This window comes from Polistes dominula, unplaced genomic scaffold (assembly GCF_049000335.1).
Source record: "Polistes dominula isolate Pdom_NZ unplaced genomic scaffold, Pdom_raw_medaka contig_11, whole genome shotgun sequence".
Taxonomy (NCBI): Eukaryota; Metazoa; Arthropoda; class Insecta; order Hymenoptera; family Vespidae; genus Polistes; species Polistes dominula.
This window is the reverse complement of record NW_028301154.1, coordinates 2,524,791-2,545,269: the sequence shown is the minus strand read 5'-3', so window position 1 is coordinate 2,545,269 and position 20,479 is coordinate 2,524,791. Positions and strand designations below refer to the sequence as shown.

Genomic DNA, 20,479 nt, shown 5'->3' with positions numbered 1-20,479 from the left:
AATAAATACTATTAATAGAAAATCAGTATGAGGCAATGTATAGTTTATTGTACAAGTTGCATATAACGTTATAATACACAACTAGATAATTTTTCTATTTGACCTATAATTACCTTCAATAGTAATGTATAAGTATTAATACAGTTAAGTGCGTCTTTAAGACACAGTAAAAGCTACATCTCCTTTAATGTGCTAAAGGAAACTGTGTCGCTTTGGTTTAACCAATTTCAAAATATTTCTTTTCACATTTTTTAATAAATAAATGTATTATAATATGTAAAATAAACTCTATAACTGGATAATACTACTAACACCTAGAGATGTTACGATTCTCATGAGACGTGTTCTATATTACATAATTTCTCTTAAGTTTAAGCTCAGATCGTTTGACTTTAAATATTATTAACGAAGACTATTTATTATCGCATTAGTAAATTCGGATGTCGAACTTTGGCCACCTAAATCCTTAGTAAGAACTTTTCCATCGTTTAAAACTCTATTTAATGCATCTTTGATTTGTTCTGAATAACGTTTCAAATTAACGTGATGAAGCAACTTGACAGCACATAAAAGCATGGCTGTTGGATTAGCAACATTCTTACCTACAGCTTCCGAATACGTGTGTCTTGCACCCTATAAATTATATAAATATGTATTAAATAATAATAAATAAATATTGAAAAATAAATGATGATAATAAATATAATCTTACCGGTTCAAAAACTACACACTCTGCACTGTATGTAGCACCAGGAACTACTCCAGCACCACCAACTAATCCAGAAGCTAAATTATCAACAATATTACCATACAAATTAGGCATCACCATGACGTCAAATTGATGAGGATTGGATACCATTTGCATGGTGCAATTATCCACGATCATAGTCTCAAATGTAACTCTAATAATGAACAAAATATAATCCATTTAAATGCTGTTACAAAATTCAATATAACTAACAAATATTCAATTCTCACCTAGGATATAATTTAGCAATTTCATGACACGATTTCAAGAATAGACCATCACCCAATTTCATTATGTTAGCTTTGTGAACACAAGTGACCTTCTTACGATTATTCTTCACTGCATAATCAAATGCAAACTTGGCAATTCTTTGACTTTTAGTTGCTGTTACAATTTTCAAACACTCTACGACTCCTTTTACAGATTCGTGTTCCAAAGCAGAGTATTCTCCTTCGGTTTGTTCTCTGATGATAACGCAGTCGACATTTTGATGACGAGACTTGACACCTGGTAATGATTTAACGTGTACTACATTAGAATATAAATCTAAACTCCTACGTAATTTCATGTTCAACGTTTGTAATTCTCCTGTATGCGAATGATCTGGTGTTGCTAAAATACCCTGTGAAAAGAATAAATCAATAATATTGTTGTACAATTTAAAGAATATGATTGAACAAAATATTTAAAAATGGAAATATAATAAATACCTTTAAACAAACTCGGTTCCTGGCAATACTGTTGGAGACTTGTTCAAGTGGTGCACTCAATGTTGGATTGACTTCAGATAAAAAATAAGGTTCAAATTCAACAGGGACATCTGCTGCTTTGAAAACATGTTGAACTGCTACTACCAGTTCTGGTCCTACACCGTCTCCTGGTATTAAAGTACATTTTACTTTTCCTTCAGGTTCGTTTGACTGAAATTAAAATCATATGGATTAGGAACACAATAGAAAGAACAAAAAGGAAAAAGAATAATTATAATAAAACTTACAGCTGCTTCTTGATGAAGAACTGCTCCTACGTGTAAAGGCCTAATAGACCCTTTTTTGGGCAGTCTGTTAATAAAATAAATGTACATTAAATCATAATAATAATATATAATAATAATTGAAGAGTATTTGTTGTTGTTAATTTTGAGAGGGTTAAACGTGAGAGGAATGGTTATGCAAATGTATCAAAAATAATCTTATTTGCGAAATTGAAATCTATATTGACTGTTAAATTAATTGAATTAAGTAATTTAAATAATTTATTATTAATATTAAAAGATAGATTATAGTTAATGAATTGTATTAAATGTATAAACAATACATTGTGTAGTAGGAATATTGAAAATATTTAAACAATATATATGTATATTGTCGATGTAATACCCCTGTCTTCATTTTCGTATTTAAAATCTTAAATATTATCGAATTCATTAAAAGAGGTTATATGTAAGAAAGTTGACTTATATTTTAAATTGAAAAGATGTTTTTTTCTTTTTTTTATTTAAAAGAAAAACAATTATTTACCTGAGAAAGTACCTTGCAGATGTTCCTTACTAGTAAAGCCATTTTTTCGGATGGAAGAATTGCTTTTGTCGTTCTCTTTTACTTGCTGTACAAACCAGGCCCGTATTTTATAGGTTTTGATTCATTTTTAATGAAAATTTTGTGATTGTCAAGATAAAAGATGAAGTATATATTTGTATTTTTATAATCTGTATATTTTATAATCTGATATTATTTAAAATGTCAGATTATTATAGTATTTAATTTAATTTTTATTCAAATACTAAATGTTAGTAAAAGAAATGGTTCCTCTACGTCGACATACGTGTTTGTTTATTCGACTGCCAAACATCGGCCATCTTCGGTAATTTTCGTATAATGCCCGCGTTCAATACCCGCGCAAATTCAAAATTGTATCTCCTTTAGTAGTACTGTCATTTTTTTTTAAATACTCGTTTGTTAAATTTTTTCTATGATAATTTACTCAATATAATCTACAAAAAAAAAGACCATATTAATTACTACTATACCTAAATTTGATTTAATACGATTATCCTATAATAAATAATCTTTTATAGTATTTAATTAGAAAAGTGACAACGTACCTGTAGAACAAAATTTAACAATATTAATTAAAAATATTTGGTGACATTTAAAAATAATTTGTTGTTTATAAGATATAGTAATAATGCATCATGATAGTATTTATTTTTATTAATATATTAACATACTATTATTTTTATATATACTATATATATATATATATATATATATAATTGTCACAATGTATACAAATTCTATGTATAAAGAAAATATGGTATTTTTTTGTTTGTTTGTTTCTTTATATCGTTATAACTTGTTTCTTAAATTTTCTTATTTCATACGTATGCATGTATATACAGTGATAAATATAATTTAAACTTTATTATTATTAACGATAGGCAAACTTGAATCTATTTTATATTAATAGGCTCTCTTACATATATATATGTATGCATTTTGTGATTTTAAACTAGAAATAAATTTTACAAGTGCATATAAATATTTCAAGAAAAAAGATCATTATTTTATATTATTATTATAATCACATTTGCCTTTATATATACTTTCACAAATAAATTATTATAAATTTATTAATAATAATTTGATCCCGTTAGATTTTATTTTATAAAGAAAGAAAAAAGAAAAAAAAGAAAAAGAAAAAAGAAAATAATAAAATAATTTTATAGAGACAAAAAAATCATATAACAATTATATAAATGTTATCATTCAAATCAACAAATTAATAACAAACGGTTGTTACATAAAAATACAATATTTTAATATATATATATATATATATATATAATTTATATCGCGGTTATAAAAAAAAAAAAAAAAGAAATGAGAGAAATTTAATTTGATATTTATGTTTGAAATATGAGAAGAGAGGAAAGAGAAAATTCTGAAGAAAATAAAATATCCTTTTTGTTGTTTCGTTTAGTCGACCTGGCGCCGTTGCTATCGATTACTCGACGATTCTCCGACAAAACGTGGTCTGCATTCGATCCACTGATTCAAATTATTAAAAACAAGAAAGAAAGAGAGAGAGGGAGAGAGAGAGAAAGAGAGAGAATGAAAAGTAGGGTGAAATTTTTCTTTCCAATTTGATATCCGTTTCATTTCATTTATTTTTTCATCGTTATTTGATTTTTCTTATACCGATCACGTTTTTCATTTTTTCCCCAAAAAAAGAAAAAAAAACAAAATCAAAGTTCTAATTATTCAGAAAAGAAAATGACATCGCGTTTGTCATTTTTAATGAATTTTTTTTAACAACGTAACAAAATTAAACTGTAAACGATAAGTAATAAGAAAAAAAAAAAAAGAAAAAGTAAATATTAATCATAATCTTTCGTAACATGCATTCTCACTAATTTTTGTTTTTCTTTTTCTGTTTCTTTAAATGATCTACTTTTTTTTTTATTTTCTTTTTTTTTTTTAAACTAATCATTTGGTCGTTTATGGTTTAATGTTAAAATATAATATACTAACAATACAATTTTTACACACGTTCCGTGCCACGTCAACTATTTTTTGATACATAAATCACATTTACTATGAAATTCATATACCCTTGATAAGAAAACAATAGTTTATGGTAATTATTATTAATACTGTAAGTATTAACAATTAATATGTATCTACCCATATATATATATCCAGGAAACCAATCAAAATAACTGCTTGCGGTATATATCCGAACATACTATATATGTAACTTATATGTAACTGAACGAGAAGAGTAGAAGGAGGTGGAGGAGATGGAGGAGAAAGAGGAGGAGAAAAAGGTGGGGGAGAGAGAGAGACAAATCGATAAATGTAATTCTATAGATATTGCAATAAAAGTCATGGAAAATTTGTTCTATTCAAAAGTCATCAATTTGAATAATTTTCCAATCAATTGTACAAACACCCAGTCATTTCAATTGACTTTACGTATTAATACAATTATTTCTATTATATATATATATATACTGTGTACACATTTTATAATAAATAAACAAAAATAAATTATCAAATATAATATAATAAAAAGAAAAAACAATTATCAAATCTTATTTTGCACACAGTGAGTTTTGCACACTGTTATTATTAAATTCGTTTGATAAAATTAATTGGCACGGAAGGTGAATAAAATTTGTTAACAGGATCCACTTTAACATGTTAAAGTGATAGATCGTAATGATTCAAAAAAAAAAAAAAAATCAATTATTATAGTAGAATCGATTCTGTTGTTGTTGTTGTTGTTTTTCAATTGTCAAATGATCATCGACAGTTATAAATGACGATCCATGTATATCTTCTAAACATTCGATTGGCTTTTATATTCTAGGGGGTTGTTTGTTTCGGTAGAAAAATGTGTTTGAATTTAATTTAAGAAGTGGATGGTTCAGGACTGGCATCGATGTAATCAATGTCGGAGGACGTCGCAGTACTTGCCCTTCGACTAAGTCTAGGGGAAGCACTGATTCGAGCTTTCACGTTCGAAACACTCAATCTGTTAACACTTTTCTGTCCTTCCTGTCCTTGTTGTTGTTGCTGTTCTTGTCTCATTCTACAAATAACAAATTCCAAGTTGTTTTTAAATGATTGTAAAACATTTAATTCATTTAACCAAATTACATCATTTCTAAGAAAAACATTTAGGAAAAATAATAAAATATATTTAAATCTGAATTATAATTGGATAATACAAACACACACACACCAGAATATAACGTTTCAACATAAACGAGATTTATTGCTGATATCATTTTCTTTTGCACTTTGTGTTTTATGCACTTTTCAAATGTCACGATCGTGAACAATTTTACGGTGTTTTTTTATTTTATTTTATTTATTTTTTTTTTTTTTATTGAAACAGATTGTAAAAAGTCTTTTTATGATATTATACCGTAATAAAGATTTTCTACAAAACTTTAGATTTAAAATATGAAACCTTACAAATACCTTGGCGTCTGTTCGGCACCCATCATGGCAGTGTTCAGTTCCTCTTCCCATTGTTTTTCTTTACGTTCTCTCTCCAATCTCTCAATTTCTCTTTCACGATTGTATACACGATATTCTGGGATAAAGGCCAATCTTCTCAGATCCATACCGTTCCCTTCCGCACATTTCAAAGCATCGTCTCCTGTCAATTCGGCTCTGATCGATCTAAAAGTTAACAGAATTTTATCCCCGAATCACATTTTTCTTGAGATTACTTTTGTTGAAATAAAGACAAAATATTTTCATTATAGCAAAGATTTAAAATATCACAAATATTTTTTTGTTATGAATTGAACATAACCGTTCTTCAAAATGACAAAGATCTTCTTTGAAGTATCAAAGGACACTTGAAATGTTTTATCAGAGAAATTCTTTTGTTGTTGATGTAAAAATGAACGAGTTGAAAAATAAATGATTATACCTTTGTTTGGTCAAACGTTTTTTCTTTTTATGTAAAGGTTTAGTCTCGATGATCATTTCCTCGAGTTCGAAGGTAGGATCACAATTGAGATGATCCTTTGGTGGCGCAAAGGGTGGCTTTATCTGTTTGTTCAACACTTTATCAAAGTCCAAACTTCTTATCACTTCAATCTGCTTGAGTTCCCTTAAAGTCGAGACCCTAGCACCTGGTGCTAGTGTTAACAATCTATCTAAGAGGTCGCATATTGCTGTACTCCAGTTGGATGGTGTTTCCCTTTCTTCCTAAAACGATCACGACGACAACACAACAACTTCGTTAAAACTAAAATGAAACAAACAAACAAACAAACAAACAACTACAAATATAATTCATTCATTCTCACCAATAATAAATCAATACTATTTAACTTATAATGATAAAAATAATACATTTGGACGAACAATTTGTATTTCAATTTATGTTCATAATTGATAAATGAGAAGTTAAGTTTGACTGATATAACAACACGTTTGATGATGATAGGTACACGTTCAATTGTAAAATTATTTTAGAAATACCTGTAAAATCTTTAATGCTTCTCTATAAGAAGTTGTTGAATGAAGAGAATAAGGACGTTCACCAGCCAAAGTTTCCCATGCGAGAATTCCCAAACTCCACCAATCAACGGTGAATCCGTAACCAAGGACGCCATATTCTTCGCACGAGCACATGTAAATCTCGGGTGCTGACGTAAATTCATATTGAAAGAAAAACATATATATATATATATATATGCAATTTTATCGAGATTGTTTTTTTATCTTTTTATCTTTAATATGTTTCTCTCTCTCTCTCTCTCTATATATATATATATATATACATATATTGCATGGAATACCTAAGTAAATAAGTTTTATACTTTCACATAAATGTGTTATGACTGTTTTGAGGATTTTCCGTGAAAATAAAACGCGAAAACGCGATCTACTAGTTTTCATATTTTTCTGTTATTTTTCATACACACACACATACACACACACATACCTATATAAGGTTTCGTGCCTGACATCGAAGTTGCCAATTGACCATCCTCCAGTTCAGTGGCAATGTTGAAATCCGTTACACGTGCATGACCTTTTTGAAAAAGTAACCAAGTTTTAAAAAAGTTTGACGAATCGAAATATTTTCTACATTTTATGATCAATTTTTTCATACAAAAAATATTATTTAAATTTCATGGAAATTTTAAAAAAAAAAAGGAGAATGATATTATTTATAATAATCATATTATATACACAACTTTTCAATATTTTCTCTCTTCTTTTGTTCTCCTTTGTTTTTTTTTTGTTTTTTTTTTTTTACAAAATTTCTTTTCCTCTCTTTTTTCGCTTCCACCCATCCACCCACTACTACATACTTCACGTTTTTTTTTTTCTTTCCACCTCATTCCACCCTCGTTATACTTTTGAAAATACTCGAGAACATTAAAAAATGGTTTTCAACTTTCTTTTTTAATTACCTACAACTCGAAAAAGATTATAATATACCTTTGACCCCGTTTTTCTTGTTTATAGTTAAAAGACGTAAAATCCATCAGCTGTTGCTGTTAATTAGAAGGGAATTTTTAATGTTATAAATAAATCGGAGATACGTAGGACTATACGAAGAAGAAATTCGATGAAAGGGAGAAGAAGGAGAAGGAGAAGAAGGAGAAGGAGAAGGAGAAGAAGGAGAAGGAGAAGGAGAAGGAGAAGGAGAAGGAGGAGGAGGAGGAGAACGTAAATCTTTTTATCAGAAAATCAAATCCTTACGAAACGATTTCTAAACGTTTTATCCTCTTTTGAAGTAAAGTGGATGGAGAGATGGTAAATCGTACGTTATACTTCTCCTCTCTCAATGTAATTGTACTTTTACAGAACCTTGATAATATATATCGAGATTTAACTTATCCCGTTTGGGTAAGACTCGTTTGAAAAATCCTTTTTGTCGAAGATTTTAAGATCCTTTCGTCTCTCTTCAACTACTTTTCATTTTTCAAATAACTTCAAGCGTTTCATTTTTCAAAGTATAATATATATATATATAATTCAACGTGTTTGTATTTTATTACTGAAGGAAAAAAAAGATTTTCCGCATGGTAAATATTTTTATTCGAATATATTTAAATCCCACACCCCATCCTCCCTCCTCTTCCACCATTTTCTTTTTATAAATAATTTCACATTTAAATTAACAGATGAAATTAATTTTTTTCTTTTCTACTCGCATTTGCGAGAACTTTAATTAAAAGAGAATTTTTATTTAAATGCCTTCTTAATTTTTTTTTTTTTTTTTTTTTACTTTTATTACAAATTTTACGTTCATATATATTTTATTTTATTTCAAAGAATACAAATTTCCTACAATTTTTGAACGTAATAAAAAAGAAAAAAAGATAGAAAAGGTTAAGAAATGGTTGCGTTGAAAGATAGATAAAAATGAAGATAAAGATATAAAAAGAAAAAAAAAGAGAGAGAGAGAGAGAGAGAGAGGGAAAATGAAGAAATGCAAAAGTGAAACAATAACGTTGAAAAAGACCTTAAATGACGACCGACATGGTGCACAAGTCTAATTGTAAATTATGCAGACGCAATCTCAAAATTCAAACAGCCAAGAGGGTAAATTACTGTAGGAAGTTTGGGGCTAAGTTGCTCGTGTATTCGTGTATTCGTGTATTCGTGTATTCGTGTATTCGTGTATTCGTGTATTCGTGTATGAGATATGTAAATGTAGTTCATAGTCTCTCTCTCTCTTTCTCTCTTTCTCTCTCTCTTCGAATTAGGGGTTGAAACACGTCCAAAAATAACTGTTACATATTGTTTCATATTGATTCTAATTCTAATTTAAGAAACAATTGCTGACTCATTTCTAATTCAGTAAATTTATACAAAATTTGCCATTTATTTTCTAATAAAATAACACAAATATTTGTTTAAAAGTAATTCAATCAAATTTCTTAACACTAGATTTACGAATTGAGCAGCCAATTTGACTCATTTTTGAAAAAAACTTATATTGTGGTTTTTAGTTATACGTCATGAAATATACGTAGTAAATATTAGTTCCATTTCTTTTACTCAACCCTTCATTCAAACAATGTTATTAAATTATTAAAAAATAATGAAAAAAAAAAAACATCCGTAAATCTAGTGTTAATAGATAAATTGTCATTGTGAATTTAAGTAGTTATTAATTAAATATAATTAAATATAGTATTATATTATAAGTTATTAATAAAAATTTGTGTTATATTAAATTTGATATAGATTTTTATTTAAAGGAATATATATATATATTGAAAATTATTAATTAAATATAATCAAATATAGTATTATATTACAAGTTATTAATAAAAATTAGTGTTATATTAAATTTTATATAGATTTTTATTTAAAGGAATATATATATTTTGAAAATGTACAAATAAAATGATCGCGTGCACGTAACATTCTTTTCTATTCTTTTTTGTTTGTTTGTTTGAATGTATGGTAGTTTTTAAAATAAATATTATAAAAATATATCAATACGAATGACTAAATAGAGAACGACAAGAGAATCTAATGAATGATGTATTTTAAACCTTGACAAAGTATTTTTAACATGCGTTACCTTTGAACCTTTTCATTTTATACCGAAAATAATTAACACTCGCAACTATTTTCTATTCATCAATAAACTATTTCAAATTTTCTCTTTACATATTAATATAACATTATATAATTATGAGAAGAAGATGAAAACGAAGAAGAAGAAGAAGAAGAAGAAGAAGAAGATGGTTGAACACTTAACAAGACAACATTTCAACTTTCACGTTAATTTCCAGTCAAAGTCTATTATTTCAACTACTTACTTTACTATCTAATGGAAGTTTCATGGACTACTATATTGTCTCTAGGATATTACACATGAACTAGAACAAACACCTTCGAGCTATGTTACCTACCATCTCTGGTTAACCCTCACGCAAAGAAACTATTTTGCATTTTCGATCACTACACGCTCAACTTATTATCCCCATCTAAGTTTTATTTATATTTTATTATTTATGAAATGAGATGTTTTATATCGTCGTTATAACGTTGAAAATTTCATATATACAAACTTGATATCATAGGAAAGTTAGACAGGTGAAAAACAAAAATATTGTTTGAAATCTGTTATGTAAATCTTTGTATTTTATAATTGTTGAAAAAGTCCTAATATCGTTCAACAAAATCAAAACAATATGTTAGGATTTTTTTTTTTTACCTGTCCAACTTCTTTTTCCCCTATATGTGATATAAAGTTTGTATATATATATATATATATTTTATTTGGTTGAACGTGAAAAATAATTAATTGAAAATGTTCTTTGTAACATATATATATTTGTATAAATAATAATGATTAAATGAAGATATTAATTTTATAATTCATATTATATCACAACGATTATTTTTGTATTATCGAATAAATCATCATTTAGTCACGTTGAATTATTAATTCCATTCAGATTATTAATAAAAAAAAAAAAAAAAATAAAAAAACGATACAAAAAAAGACACGTTCATTTTTTGGTTTTTGGATAATATCGAATAAACGTAAAGAAATAAATGGAAATCTGTAAAATAAAAAGGGATGATAAAAAAAAAACCAAACTAAACAAAAAAAAAGATACAATATTATTATCGAATAAAATCGTAAAAATTATTTTACGATGAAATTCTAATGGAAAAATAAATGATCGATTTATTTATTTTATCCTGTAAAATATTAATTTTATAAATACACCTACGAGACGTGTATGTATGGTTTGTTGTATATCTATTGAAAGAGTAAATTGTGAGTAGGAAAAAGTTTAGTTATGTGTGTACTTATAGTATACTAACATCGAACTCAACGAAGTGAACAAACATCGAATCTGTCAGCTGCACTCCGAAGGACCCGCAAATGTCCAAGCGTGTTATTATTTTCTTCTTTGCTGTAAAGAATTTCACAGATGTTTCATTCTATCTATCTATCTCTCTCTCTTTTGCTCTCTTTTTTTTCTCTCTCTCTCTCTCTCTCTCATTAAATATTTTTATTTGGAATTTTTTTTTAAACTAAAAATTAATGATAACAAATATTTTATCATTGAATATTGCAGAAAATATCACACAACACACATTGCTAGGATTTCGTTATAAATCCTATGAATAATAAATTTGAAAAAACAAAAAAAAACACTACGAAATGAAATCGAATTAAATGTCAACACAGCTGTCAGTGAAATTTTTCTAAAAACAAGTGTTGCAGGTGTTGTCAAAGTCTTCGTTGTACAGCTGACGAATTCCTTGAATTTATAATTCGACTAACGTGCAAATTAGTTATATATATATATTAGGGTGGGTCAAAAAAATCAATTATTTTTTTTTTTTACAAGTGCCACGGAAAAATGGGTTGCTAGACACCTTAAAAAAATTGTTTTACCAAATATGAGCTCTTAATTTCAATAGGAAGATCCTCCGCATCGCAGTTTTTTATTTTTTTTATTTTTTTTTTCAGTCCAATAGAATAAAATTCATACCTCATCATTAATTGATTGTAGAGAAAAATGTTCTAGACAAATTTTGTAGGAAATTTAATGCTCTACAAAAAAGGTATCCTAGATTTTTTTCGTAAACCTCACCATTTGAATGATATTGAAGATTTCAGTTTGATTATTTTAAGACAAATTTCATTTTTGTTGTTGATGAATTTTATAACTCGACAATAAATGATTATTATAAAATGCGCAATAGAAATTTTAGTAGGAAATTAATTGCTCTATAAAAATGGTGTCTTATGTTTTGACGATTAAATTAAGCGTTCAAAAGATATTCATCATCAAACTTTCATGTGTACTGATTTCTGTCTTTGAATATCTTCTCTATATATCTCTATCCCTAATATATATATATAAATTAATCCTTATCGGTCATTAGGTTTTGTATAGCAAAACACAAAAAAATTGTTCAATATTATTAAGAATAAATTTATTATTTATTAAAAATGATTGATATTTTTGAAGAAGTACTACAAATATAAATGAAATTATTCATTATTAATGAAATATTTTGATTTGTAAGTCATTTCTTACGTGATTTATGACCGATAAAGGTTATAAATAATTGTTTAATTCATTATTTATTGATAATACAAAATATGAATGGATTTATGCATGTATATTTGATGTATTCAATTAAGTATTTCGATTAACAATTAATCATTTTTTTACGTGAAATATATTCATGCCAATTAACAAACACGTCACACGTGCAAATTGTTTTCAAATTTATTTAATAATTAATAACCTAAAGAGAATACAAATCTTCTATCTTTGTTTTGTTAAAAAATCGTTTAAAAATGTAAAACGAATAAGAAGAAGAAGAAGAATAAAAAAGAAAGAAAGTAGGAAGGAAAGAAAGAAAACAGAAAGAATTTCAATAGGCAGAAGGGAAATTAGACAAAAATTTGTCAAGCGAGTTTAAATTCAACATGGTGGGGGGCTGTTATGCTACTGCTACCCCCATTTGACTTTTGAAATATTCAAAGAGACTTTCGTGATTTATAACTTAATGAAATAACAAACTAAAAGAGAGGAAAATGACGTAATGTGTAACAAAGAAAATCTTCATTATTCTTGTAATGAGGTAAGTAAAGGAGGTAGGAAGAAAGTATAAAGGGAATGAAGTTAAGGAAAGAAAATGGTGATGGTATATATGGCGCTGTTACCATGTATAAAACAGTAAAAAATACTCTTTCGTAAAAAGAATAGAAAAACAAAAAAAAGAAAAAAAAAACATTTTGCTTGAATATTCGCAAGAACAATTTTTTGTTCTCCTTGTGATTATATAAAAGTCTCGTTCGTCTTTGTCGTTATAGTCTTCAAAAAAACTCGTTTACTTTTTTATTAGAAATATTCGTCCATCTTTCTTTTAATCGAGAATATTATAGTCTTTTTATTACTTTCTTATTTATAAAGCCAATAACACGTTGAATCGTAGACAAATCTAAGAATCTTTATGTATGCTGTATCAAAAGTATTTTACTTTAATTAAGGAAACAAAAAATAATAAAGTAATCAAATTAAATATTATAATAATTATATATTAGTTCGTTAATAAAATTATAGTATTATGAAATATATGTTTAATTCTAGATATACAAAATTATAGCGATACTCCAATTGCAATGCTGTTAATAAAAAAAAAAAATATAATTACTGAAAAGGTTTTATTTGAAATATTTGACTTTTAATAAGAAAATAATAAATAAAAAAAATTAAATAATAATAATTATATATTAGTTCGTTAATAAAATTATAGTATTATGGAATTTATGTTTAATTCTAGATATACAAAAGAAAACAAAAACAGATATACAAAATAATTACTGAAAAGGTTTTATTTGAAATATTTTACTTTTAATAAGAAAATAATAAATAAAAAAAAATTAAATAATAATAATTAATATTAGTTTATTAATAAAAAAAGAAAATATATATAATTACTATACAAAAGTTATACTTTCAATATTTTACAAACAAATGTTTTTCATTTTTTAATTAAAACAATTGTTGATAAACTTTGTATACCAAATGCATATATGCACGAGCATATATGTAAATCGATGGGTTTAATGTAACACGGAATCTCTCGTAAACACACTGAGACCAGTTACATTGAAGGGAATGAGCGAGTAAGTGAGATCGATTGATAGATGTTGAGATAGATAGATAGATAGATAGATAGATAGATAGATAGATAGATAGATAGATAGATAGAAATTCTGGTAGGAAATTCACAACGCGAGAGAAGTTGTTACAGTCAGCGGTAAAGCAATTTTCCAATTTCGTGCATAGTTCGACGATCAAATTACAGTTCTCATGATACTCGATTAGTACGCTTGTTGCCATAACGCAGCCCCATCGAAAACGTAAGCGTTGTTTGTTGTTTATTCATTCGATACAAAACAATTTCTCTTTTAAAATCGATATACCAACAATTCTACCATTAACATTTAATTCAATTATTTTCTTCTCTGATAATATAATGTAATAATATAATGGCTAATATTGTAAATAACTTTTCAAATGTGTTGCGTATGTGTGCACAATTGTTAAAAGTATTCCTAATAAAAAGACTTTAAAATTAGAACGTTTTGTTTAATTTTAACAGTTTTTTTTTTTTCATTTCACTATAATTATTTTATTGTTCCTGCACAGGTGGTATATAAATTATTTCTTTTTAAGTTTAAATACAAAATTATATATTAATAAGTATATAAAGCGTGTTTAATTTAAAGTAAATTATAATATCAGATGTATTTGAAAGATTTGAATAACTTACTTACCCTCCTCGTCTAACAGAATATTATCAGGTTTGATATCTCTGTGAACGATTTTGTGATTTTGAAGATAATCAAGGGCGAGTGCAATTTCTACGACGAACAGAACGATACTTTCCTCGGTGAATTCAACCTTTTGTTGTATATGATAACGCAGATCACCACCCAATAATAAATCTGACACCATAAATAAATCTTCTTCGTCTGTAAGAATAAGAATAAAAAAAAAAAAAAAAAAAAAATAAAATAAAAACATATTATTCAAATTGTTCTAACAAAAGTATTTTTTTTTTTTGTTTAAATTACGTATTCGATAAAATACAAATATAAAATATAAATTAGTTTACCTTGAAAACTGAACCATAGATTGACTAAGCAAGGATGTTCCAATTTGGAAAGAATTTCAACCTCTCTTGCGACATTTTTTAATGCCCCTCTTTCAGCACACTCCCCTTTGTGAACGTATTTCATCGCATACATATTACCAGTACGATCTCTCTTTTGCACTATGCAAACCTGAACAACAGAAGAACATTCATCCCTTTGTGTTACGTACCCACACCCACGATATTTGGCACCTAGCCAATAACAAAATCCAATGCTATACAGTAAACGTTTAATTTAAAATCTTCAGTTTAACAGTATGTTTTTTTTTTAATTCCTTCTTTCTCATTTCAAATTTTTCCTCCATTTTTTTTATGGTTTATTAAATGATAAAAAATTAATTAATTAATTAATTTTATCGTTCATCTGTAATATGAATACTAACTATAAACGTATTTAATAATAATTCAATTCAAATGTATGCTGATATCGATAAATATATCAATAAAAAAAAACAAAATTCAGATTATATTCGTGGAATATTGTTTAACGTTCTTCAAGATCGTTCAACGAAAAAAAGAAATTTCATAAACGCGAAAATCTCTAATATCCACCACCATCCAATCAGCACCTCTTTACGTTGTTATTTCCGTCGTTGGAACGATCATTATTAACGCACGTATTCGTATTTTAATTATTCGCGGTCGCGTTAATACGATGATCCTATCTAGAGTTCGATACATTTATCATAAACGAAAACAAGTAAAGTTGCTGTTGTATTCGAGTTATCGTCATTGAACATTATAGATCGATTAAGTCGATTAATGTTCTTTTTTTTGAGGGAGGGGGAGGAGAAAGGGGAGTGGAGGTGGGGGTGATATTCGTAACATTAATCGCATTATGCCGTAAGCATTGCAAATGTATACGCGACAAATTATATTACGTGTAATTTATTAATTTTCTATAATTAATAATCTTTCATATCTTTGCATTATAATTTTATAAAATAATTTAAAAAGAAAAATCAGTTAATTCTTTTTTTTATTTTTTTTATTAAAAAATATTTGAACAACCTACCTTTCCGAAACTTCCTTTTCCTATGGCACGTAAAATTTCAAAGTGATCGAAGTTCACTGTAACACATATATTATATACTAGGTTTATAACTTATCGTAGGAAAAATATTCATCGATAGTAAGTATTAGATCACTATGCAGGAAAATTCCTTCAACGTTAGCTGATATATATATATATATATGATTTTTCATGAATTTTAACGTTAAATCCTTGGGATTCGAACGGTTCTATGAGTACTACAACTACTTTTCATGTTTAAGGATGAGGAAGGTCTATTCGAAAATTCTTAAACCATATTCAAATTGATGACCAATACCGCGATAGAATGTAATATCGAATAAAAGAAAAATGAAAACGAATAGGTAGCGTTGAAATAATTTTCCGATATCGATAACTTTAGTTCGACCGATGGTAGAAGAAAAAGAAAAAGAAATAAAATCATATAATAAAATATATCATCTCCTTATTCTAACACAATAGATTTAAAAAATAAAAATAAAATATTATTTCGCATACATTTTCAAATATAGTATATATATATATGTATATTAAGTCTACTTGAAAGTTCTGTCCGTTCAAACAAAAAACTGGTTCAATTTTTTACCTCTAGAAATGAAGGTATTTTTTGTTTAAATTGTGATTAGGTATACAAATTGCTATAAAGCTGTCAAGAAGGCATAAAATAACGATGACAATAATACCTCATCATTCCATAAAGTTTATTCTAAATGAAATGTGTGAGAAAAATTATTTTCTTTTTTTTTTTCATTCTAAAAATGAACAACATAACTTGCTGGTATAATCTATTTGCATATATTATTTTGTATATGTATGCAAATATATAATAGTAGTATTATATATGTTAATAATAATATTCATTGCATACATGTGCGAAATAATAAATAATTAATTATTATAATTGATAAATGTGATAAATGATTAATTGATTGATTGAAATGAATTAATTGATACAGGTGTTTCAGTATTATAATTACCTATATGTATACGAATTAACTATACCTTCTTCTCCAGGAGTAGGTAAGGTTCTATTTGATTGGTTGGCACCCATTTTGTTCTCCTTAATGACTCTCGAAACGTGACACGAGTGGTGGTGGGCCGTATAAGCTGGAAATCCACTCGGAAGTTTCATACTTCCACATTCTCCTGATGAGTGAATTCTTCATTGGATCTCGGCCAATGAAATTTCCAAGTGCATTGGGTCGAGTTATGTATCGATGATGATGATGATGATGATGATGATCTTCCGCTTGTCATTGATCGGTGCTCGTGTTTCCTATAGGTTTCCCTAGTTTCTGCGGATTTAACTCCTCTTTCACCCTCTTTCAACCCCTCTTCTCTTCCTCTTGCTCCTATAGTCCTCAAAGATACCGATTGGGATGTTAATTAGGAACGCTCTTGTCCTAACGAGCGTCAACACATCGAAACGAGAGACGTTCTCGTGAACATCGAATAAATGATGAGATATCATCCTATATAATATAATATAATATAATAAATATTTTAATATTATTTAATCATTTATTTAATTATTTATTGCATTATTTTCTTTGTCTATGTAAAAATCAATCAAAATTCGTTTCATCAAAAATCTAATCAATTACGTATATCAAAATATAATTTTTATTTGTTCATAGGTCATTCACACACACACCACGATATCGTTTTATTTATTTCGATTGAAAGGTCTATCGATTTTTATTTATAATTCTGGTATTATTTATTTGATTATATTTCTTTTCGATGTAAAAAATCAATCACAAAATTCGTTTCATCAAATATATACAATCAATTATGTATAATCAAAATATACGTTTTTCGTTCTACGATCGTTTTTTTTTTTTTTGGTTTTTTTTTTTTTAATTTCGATTGAAACGTCTATCAAATTTTTATTCATATACGATTGTTATTATGTATGTTCTCTATTATCTAACGATAATAAAACACTAATCCAAATTTCTATCAATTATTGTATATTTTATTTTTTTATTATATTTTTTTTCCTGGCTCATTCGCAAGTCGATCATTTTTTTATTTTTTTTATTTTTATTTTTATTTTTGATTTTCGAATGAAACACGTCTAAGAGATTTTATTGAAACAACGTGTCTCTATGTGTGCTTATCCTTGTCATATATATATTTGTGTATTCGTGTATATATATATATTTATGTGAGATAGGTCATGTGCAGAGAAGAGTTAATTAGCGCGTAGGTGAAAGTCAACTTCCATAAGAGACTAAACGAAGAGAATAAGACGAAGAAGAAAGAAAAAAAAGGGGGAAGGGGGTTAGGAAGAAGCGCATACCTTCTTCTTATCGAACTTAATTAAGAAAAAAAGAAAAGAAAAAAAAAAGAAAAATAAACTACCCATATTATTTCTAAGAAAGGTGATGCTCCCGTAAGTGTATTAAACAGAGTCAAGTAACCTGATGTGTGTTAAGAAAAGAAAAAAAAGGAAAAAAAAATGGAAGACACACTGAAGAAAGAAAATCGTTGAAGTCCTTTGGATAATTTCAAAGAATCGACCTTATTCTCGATTACATATATATATATTGTATATAGTTTTTGTTTGTTTGTTTGTTTGTTGTTTACGAAAGAGACCTTTCGACAAAATTAATTCCTCCTCCTCTCCCCCCACCTGCCCCTACCCCTACCCCTGCTCCTCCTCCTGCACCCCCCCATCTTTTTTCTTCTTTCTCTTCTTTCTCTTTCTTCCTAAGGTTCATTCGAGTTATTCCTTTTTTTTTTTCTTTCTCAACGACTTCTCTCTTTCAAGTTATCGTCTAAACGAGGATGTCAGGAATTTCAATGCGAAGTTTGTTGAAAAGCTGCCGTGCCAGTTTTCCCTTCTACTTTTGAAACTACTTTCCTTTTGTTGCAAAAAAAAAAAAAGAGAGAGAAAGAAAGAGAATGAATGAAAGAAAGAAGGAAAGAAAAGCCCGCCACCTTTGTCCTTTTTTCTTTCTTTTTTTCAAGTTTTAAAATCGTCAAGTTTTAACAAGAGAGTATAAAAAAGTAAAAAACGCGATTAGGAGGAGCATACTTCTGTTGCTTCTACTGCTGTTGCAAAAATTTAATATATATATTTACATTTTTGTTCATTTCAAGAAACAATAAAAATACAAAAAAAAAAAATAAAAATCAATCGCTAATAATACAATTATAAACAAATTTTCATTTTACATTTAAAACTCGTATAAAAATGTCAACCACAATATTCATAAGTGAAGATTAATGAAATCCAAAATAAAACAAATAAAAAATAAAAAAAAAAGGTTGAAATAATTAATAAAAAAATATGCATTATGCAATAACAACAAGTTTGATCGACGTTAAGAAAAAAAAAAAAAAAAAAAAAATCGAAATTTTCCCGCGCGCGCGAGCGGCACATTTGAAAATTGTACACCACAAAAAGTCAAATGAAATATTTCTCAGAGAGATAAATGAATAAATAAATAATCAATCGATCGATCGATCGATCGATCAATCAAGAAAAACATGTGTAAACAACTACTTACCATCAAAATTCAATTGGATAAAACACACATATACACAAAATGAATAACAAGTTTCCTTATAACATTTTCACCCTCACCCACCCCCCCTAGCCCTGAATAACACTAGTATAAAACAAATTTACGAAAAGTATCATCACCAAAGGAACGTACACGCACAAACATACACCATTTCATCGATTTTTTCGTTCCTGTTTCTCTCTCTCTCTCTTTCTCTCTTTTTGAGTGCAATATAATAATAATAATAGGAAGAAGAAGAAGAAGAAGAAAATAAAAAATAAAAAATTGAAATAGAAGAGAATAGTAGAATGTTATCACGTTCGCGGTCGGCGTACGAGTGTTCGCTGTTCTCTCTCCGTTGGACGGTTCAATGTAACTCGCTGTTAGAACGTCATCCTCCTACTATCGTGTGCGTTAAATCTCTCTCTCTCTCTCTCTCTCTCTCTTTATTTCCCTCTCTCTTATACTATTATTCTCTCTTGCTTACTCACTTTTGATGAAGGATAGAATCGCGTCTGCGCGAAACTGTGCAAGTTTTAGCGCGTGCCATGTGTAGTTGGCGGCGTCCCGACGCTTCCTAACCAGACACAGAACTTTTCTCTCTTTCTCTCTCTCTCTCTCTCTCTCTTTCTCTCTTTTTCTCTATCTTTTATACATATTTACATGATCGAGCAGATGGCAGTGGAACGATGATCGCGATGACGGAGAAGAACCGGCTGCTTGTTCCTTGTCTTTCACACTCAAACTAATCTACTACTACTACTACTACTACTACCACCTCTGTTTCTTTAAACTCATTTTCATTCAAATAGAAATATTCTAAAAGCTTTTTTTTTTTAAAAAAAGCGAGAGAGAGAGAGATAAAGGGGGGTTCGTGATTTGAATTATTCAATATCAAAGTTTTAGAAAATTTGTTCAAATTGTACGCGCAAACGTGTATAGTATTTTATTGGTTATATTTAATTCGCGTATTTATTATAGA

The 20,479-nt window shown here is 27.7% G+C and overlaps 2 protein-coding genes across 5 annotated transcripts; both read right to left on the bottom strand.

Moving 5' to 3' along the window:
* Nucleotides 1–26: 26 nt before the first annotated feature.
* Idh3b (isocitrate dehydrogenase [NAD] subunit beta, mitochondrial) lies at nt 27–1,905 on the bottom strand. The gene is made up of 5 exons (XM_015333036.2): nt 1,746–1,905; nt 1,459–1,668; nt 979–1,370; nt 713–902; nt 27–633 (listed from the first exon to the last, which is right to left on the bottom strand). Exons 1-5 carry the CDS (start codon nt 1,830–1,832, stop codon nt 403–405), a joined length of 1,110 nt encoding a protein of 369 aa, XP_015188522.2. The 5' UTR covers nt 1,833–1,905; the 3' UTR covers nt 27–402.
* A 1,028-nt stretch (nt 1,906–2,933) lies between these two features.
* LOC107072808 (serine/threonine-protein kinase 32A) lies at nt 2,934–20,122 on the bottom strand. Of its 4 annotated transcripts, none has more exons than XM_089178530.1 (10): nt 19,989–20,122; nt 16,985–17,454; nt 15,965–16,020; nt 14,911–15,079; nt 14,570–14,767; nt 7,223–7,312; nt 6,757–6,923; nt 6,200–6,480; nt 5,740–5,943; nt 2,934–5,344 (listed from the first exon to the last, which is right to left on the bottom strand). In XM_089178530.1, exons 2-10 carry the CDS (start codon nt 17,112–17,114, stop codon nt 5,164–5,166), a joined length of 1,476 nt encoding a protein of 491 aa, XP_089034656.1. In that variant the 5' UTR covers nt 17,115–17,454; nt 19,989–20,122; the 3' UTR covers nt 2,934–5,163. The 4 variants fall into 4 exon arrangements, with proteins under 4 accessions (XP_089034656.1, XP_015188539.1, XP_015188537.1 ...); XM_015333053.2 differs by lacking the exon at nt 19,989–20,122 and adding an exon at nt 19,501–19,936 and having other exon boundaries at nt 15,965–15,984; XM_015333051.2 differs by lacking the exon at nt 19,989–20,122 and adding an exon at nt 19,501–19,934.
* Nucleotides 20,123–20,479: the final 357 nt, after the last annotated feature.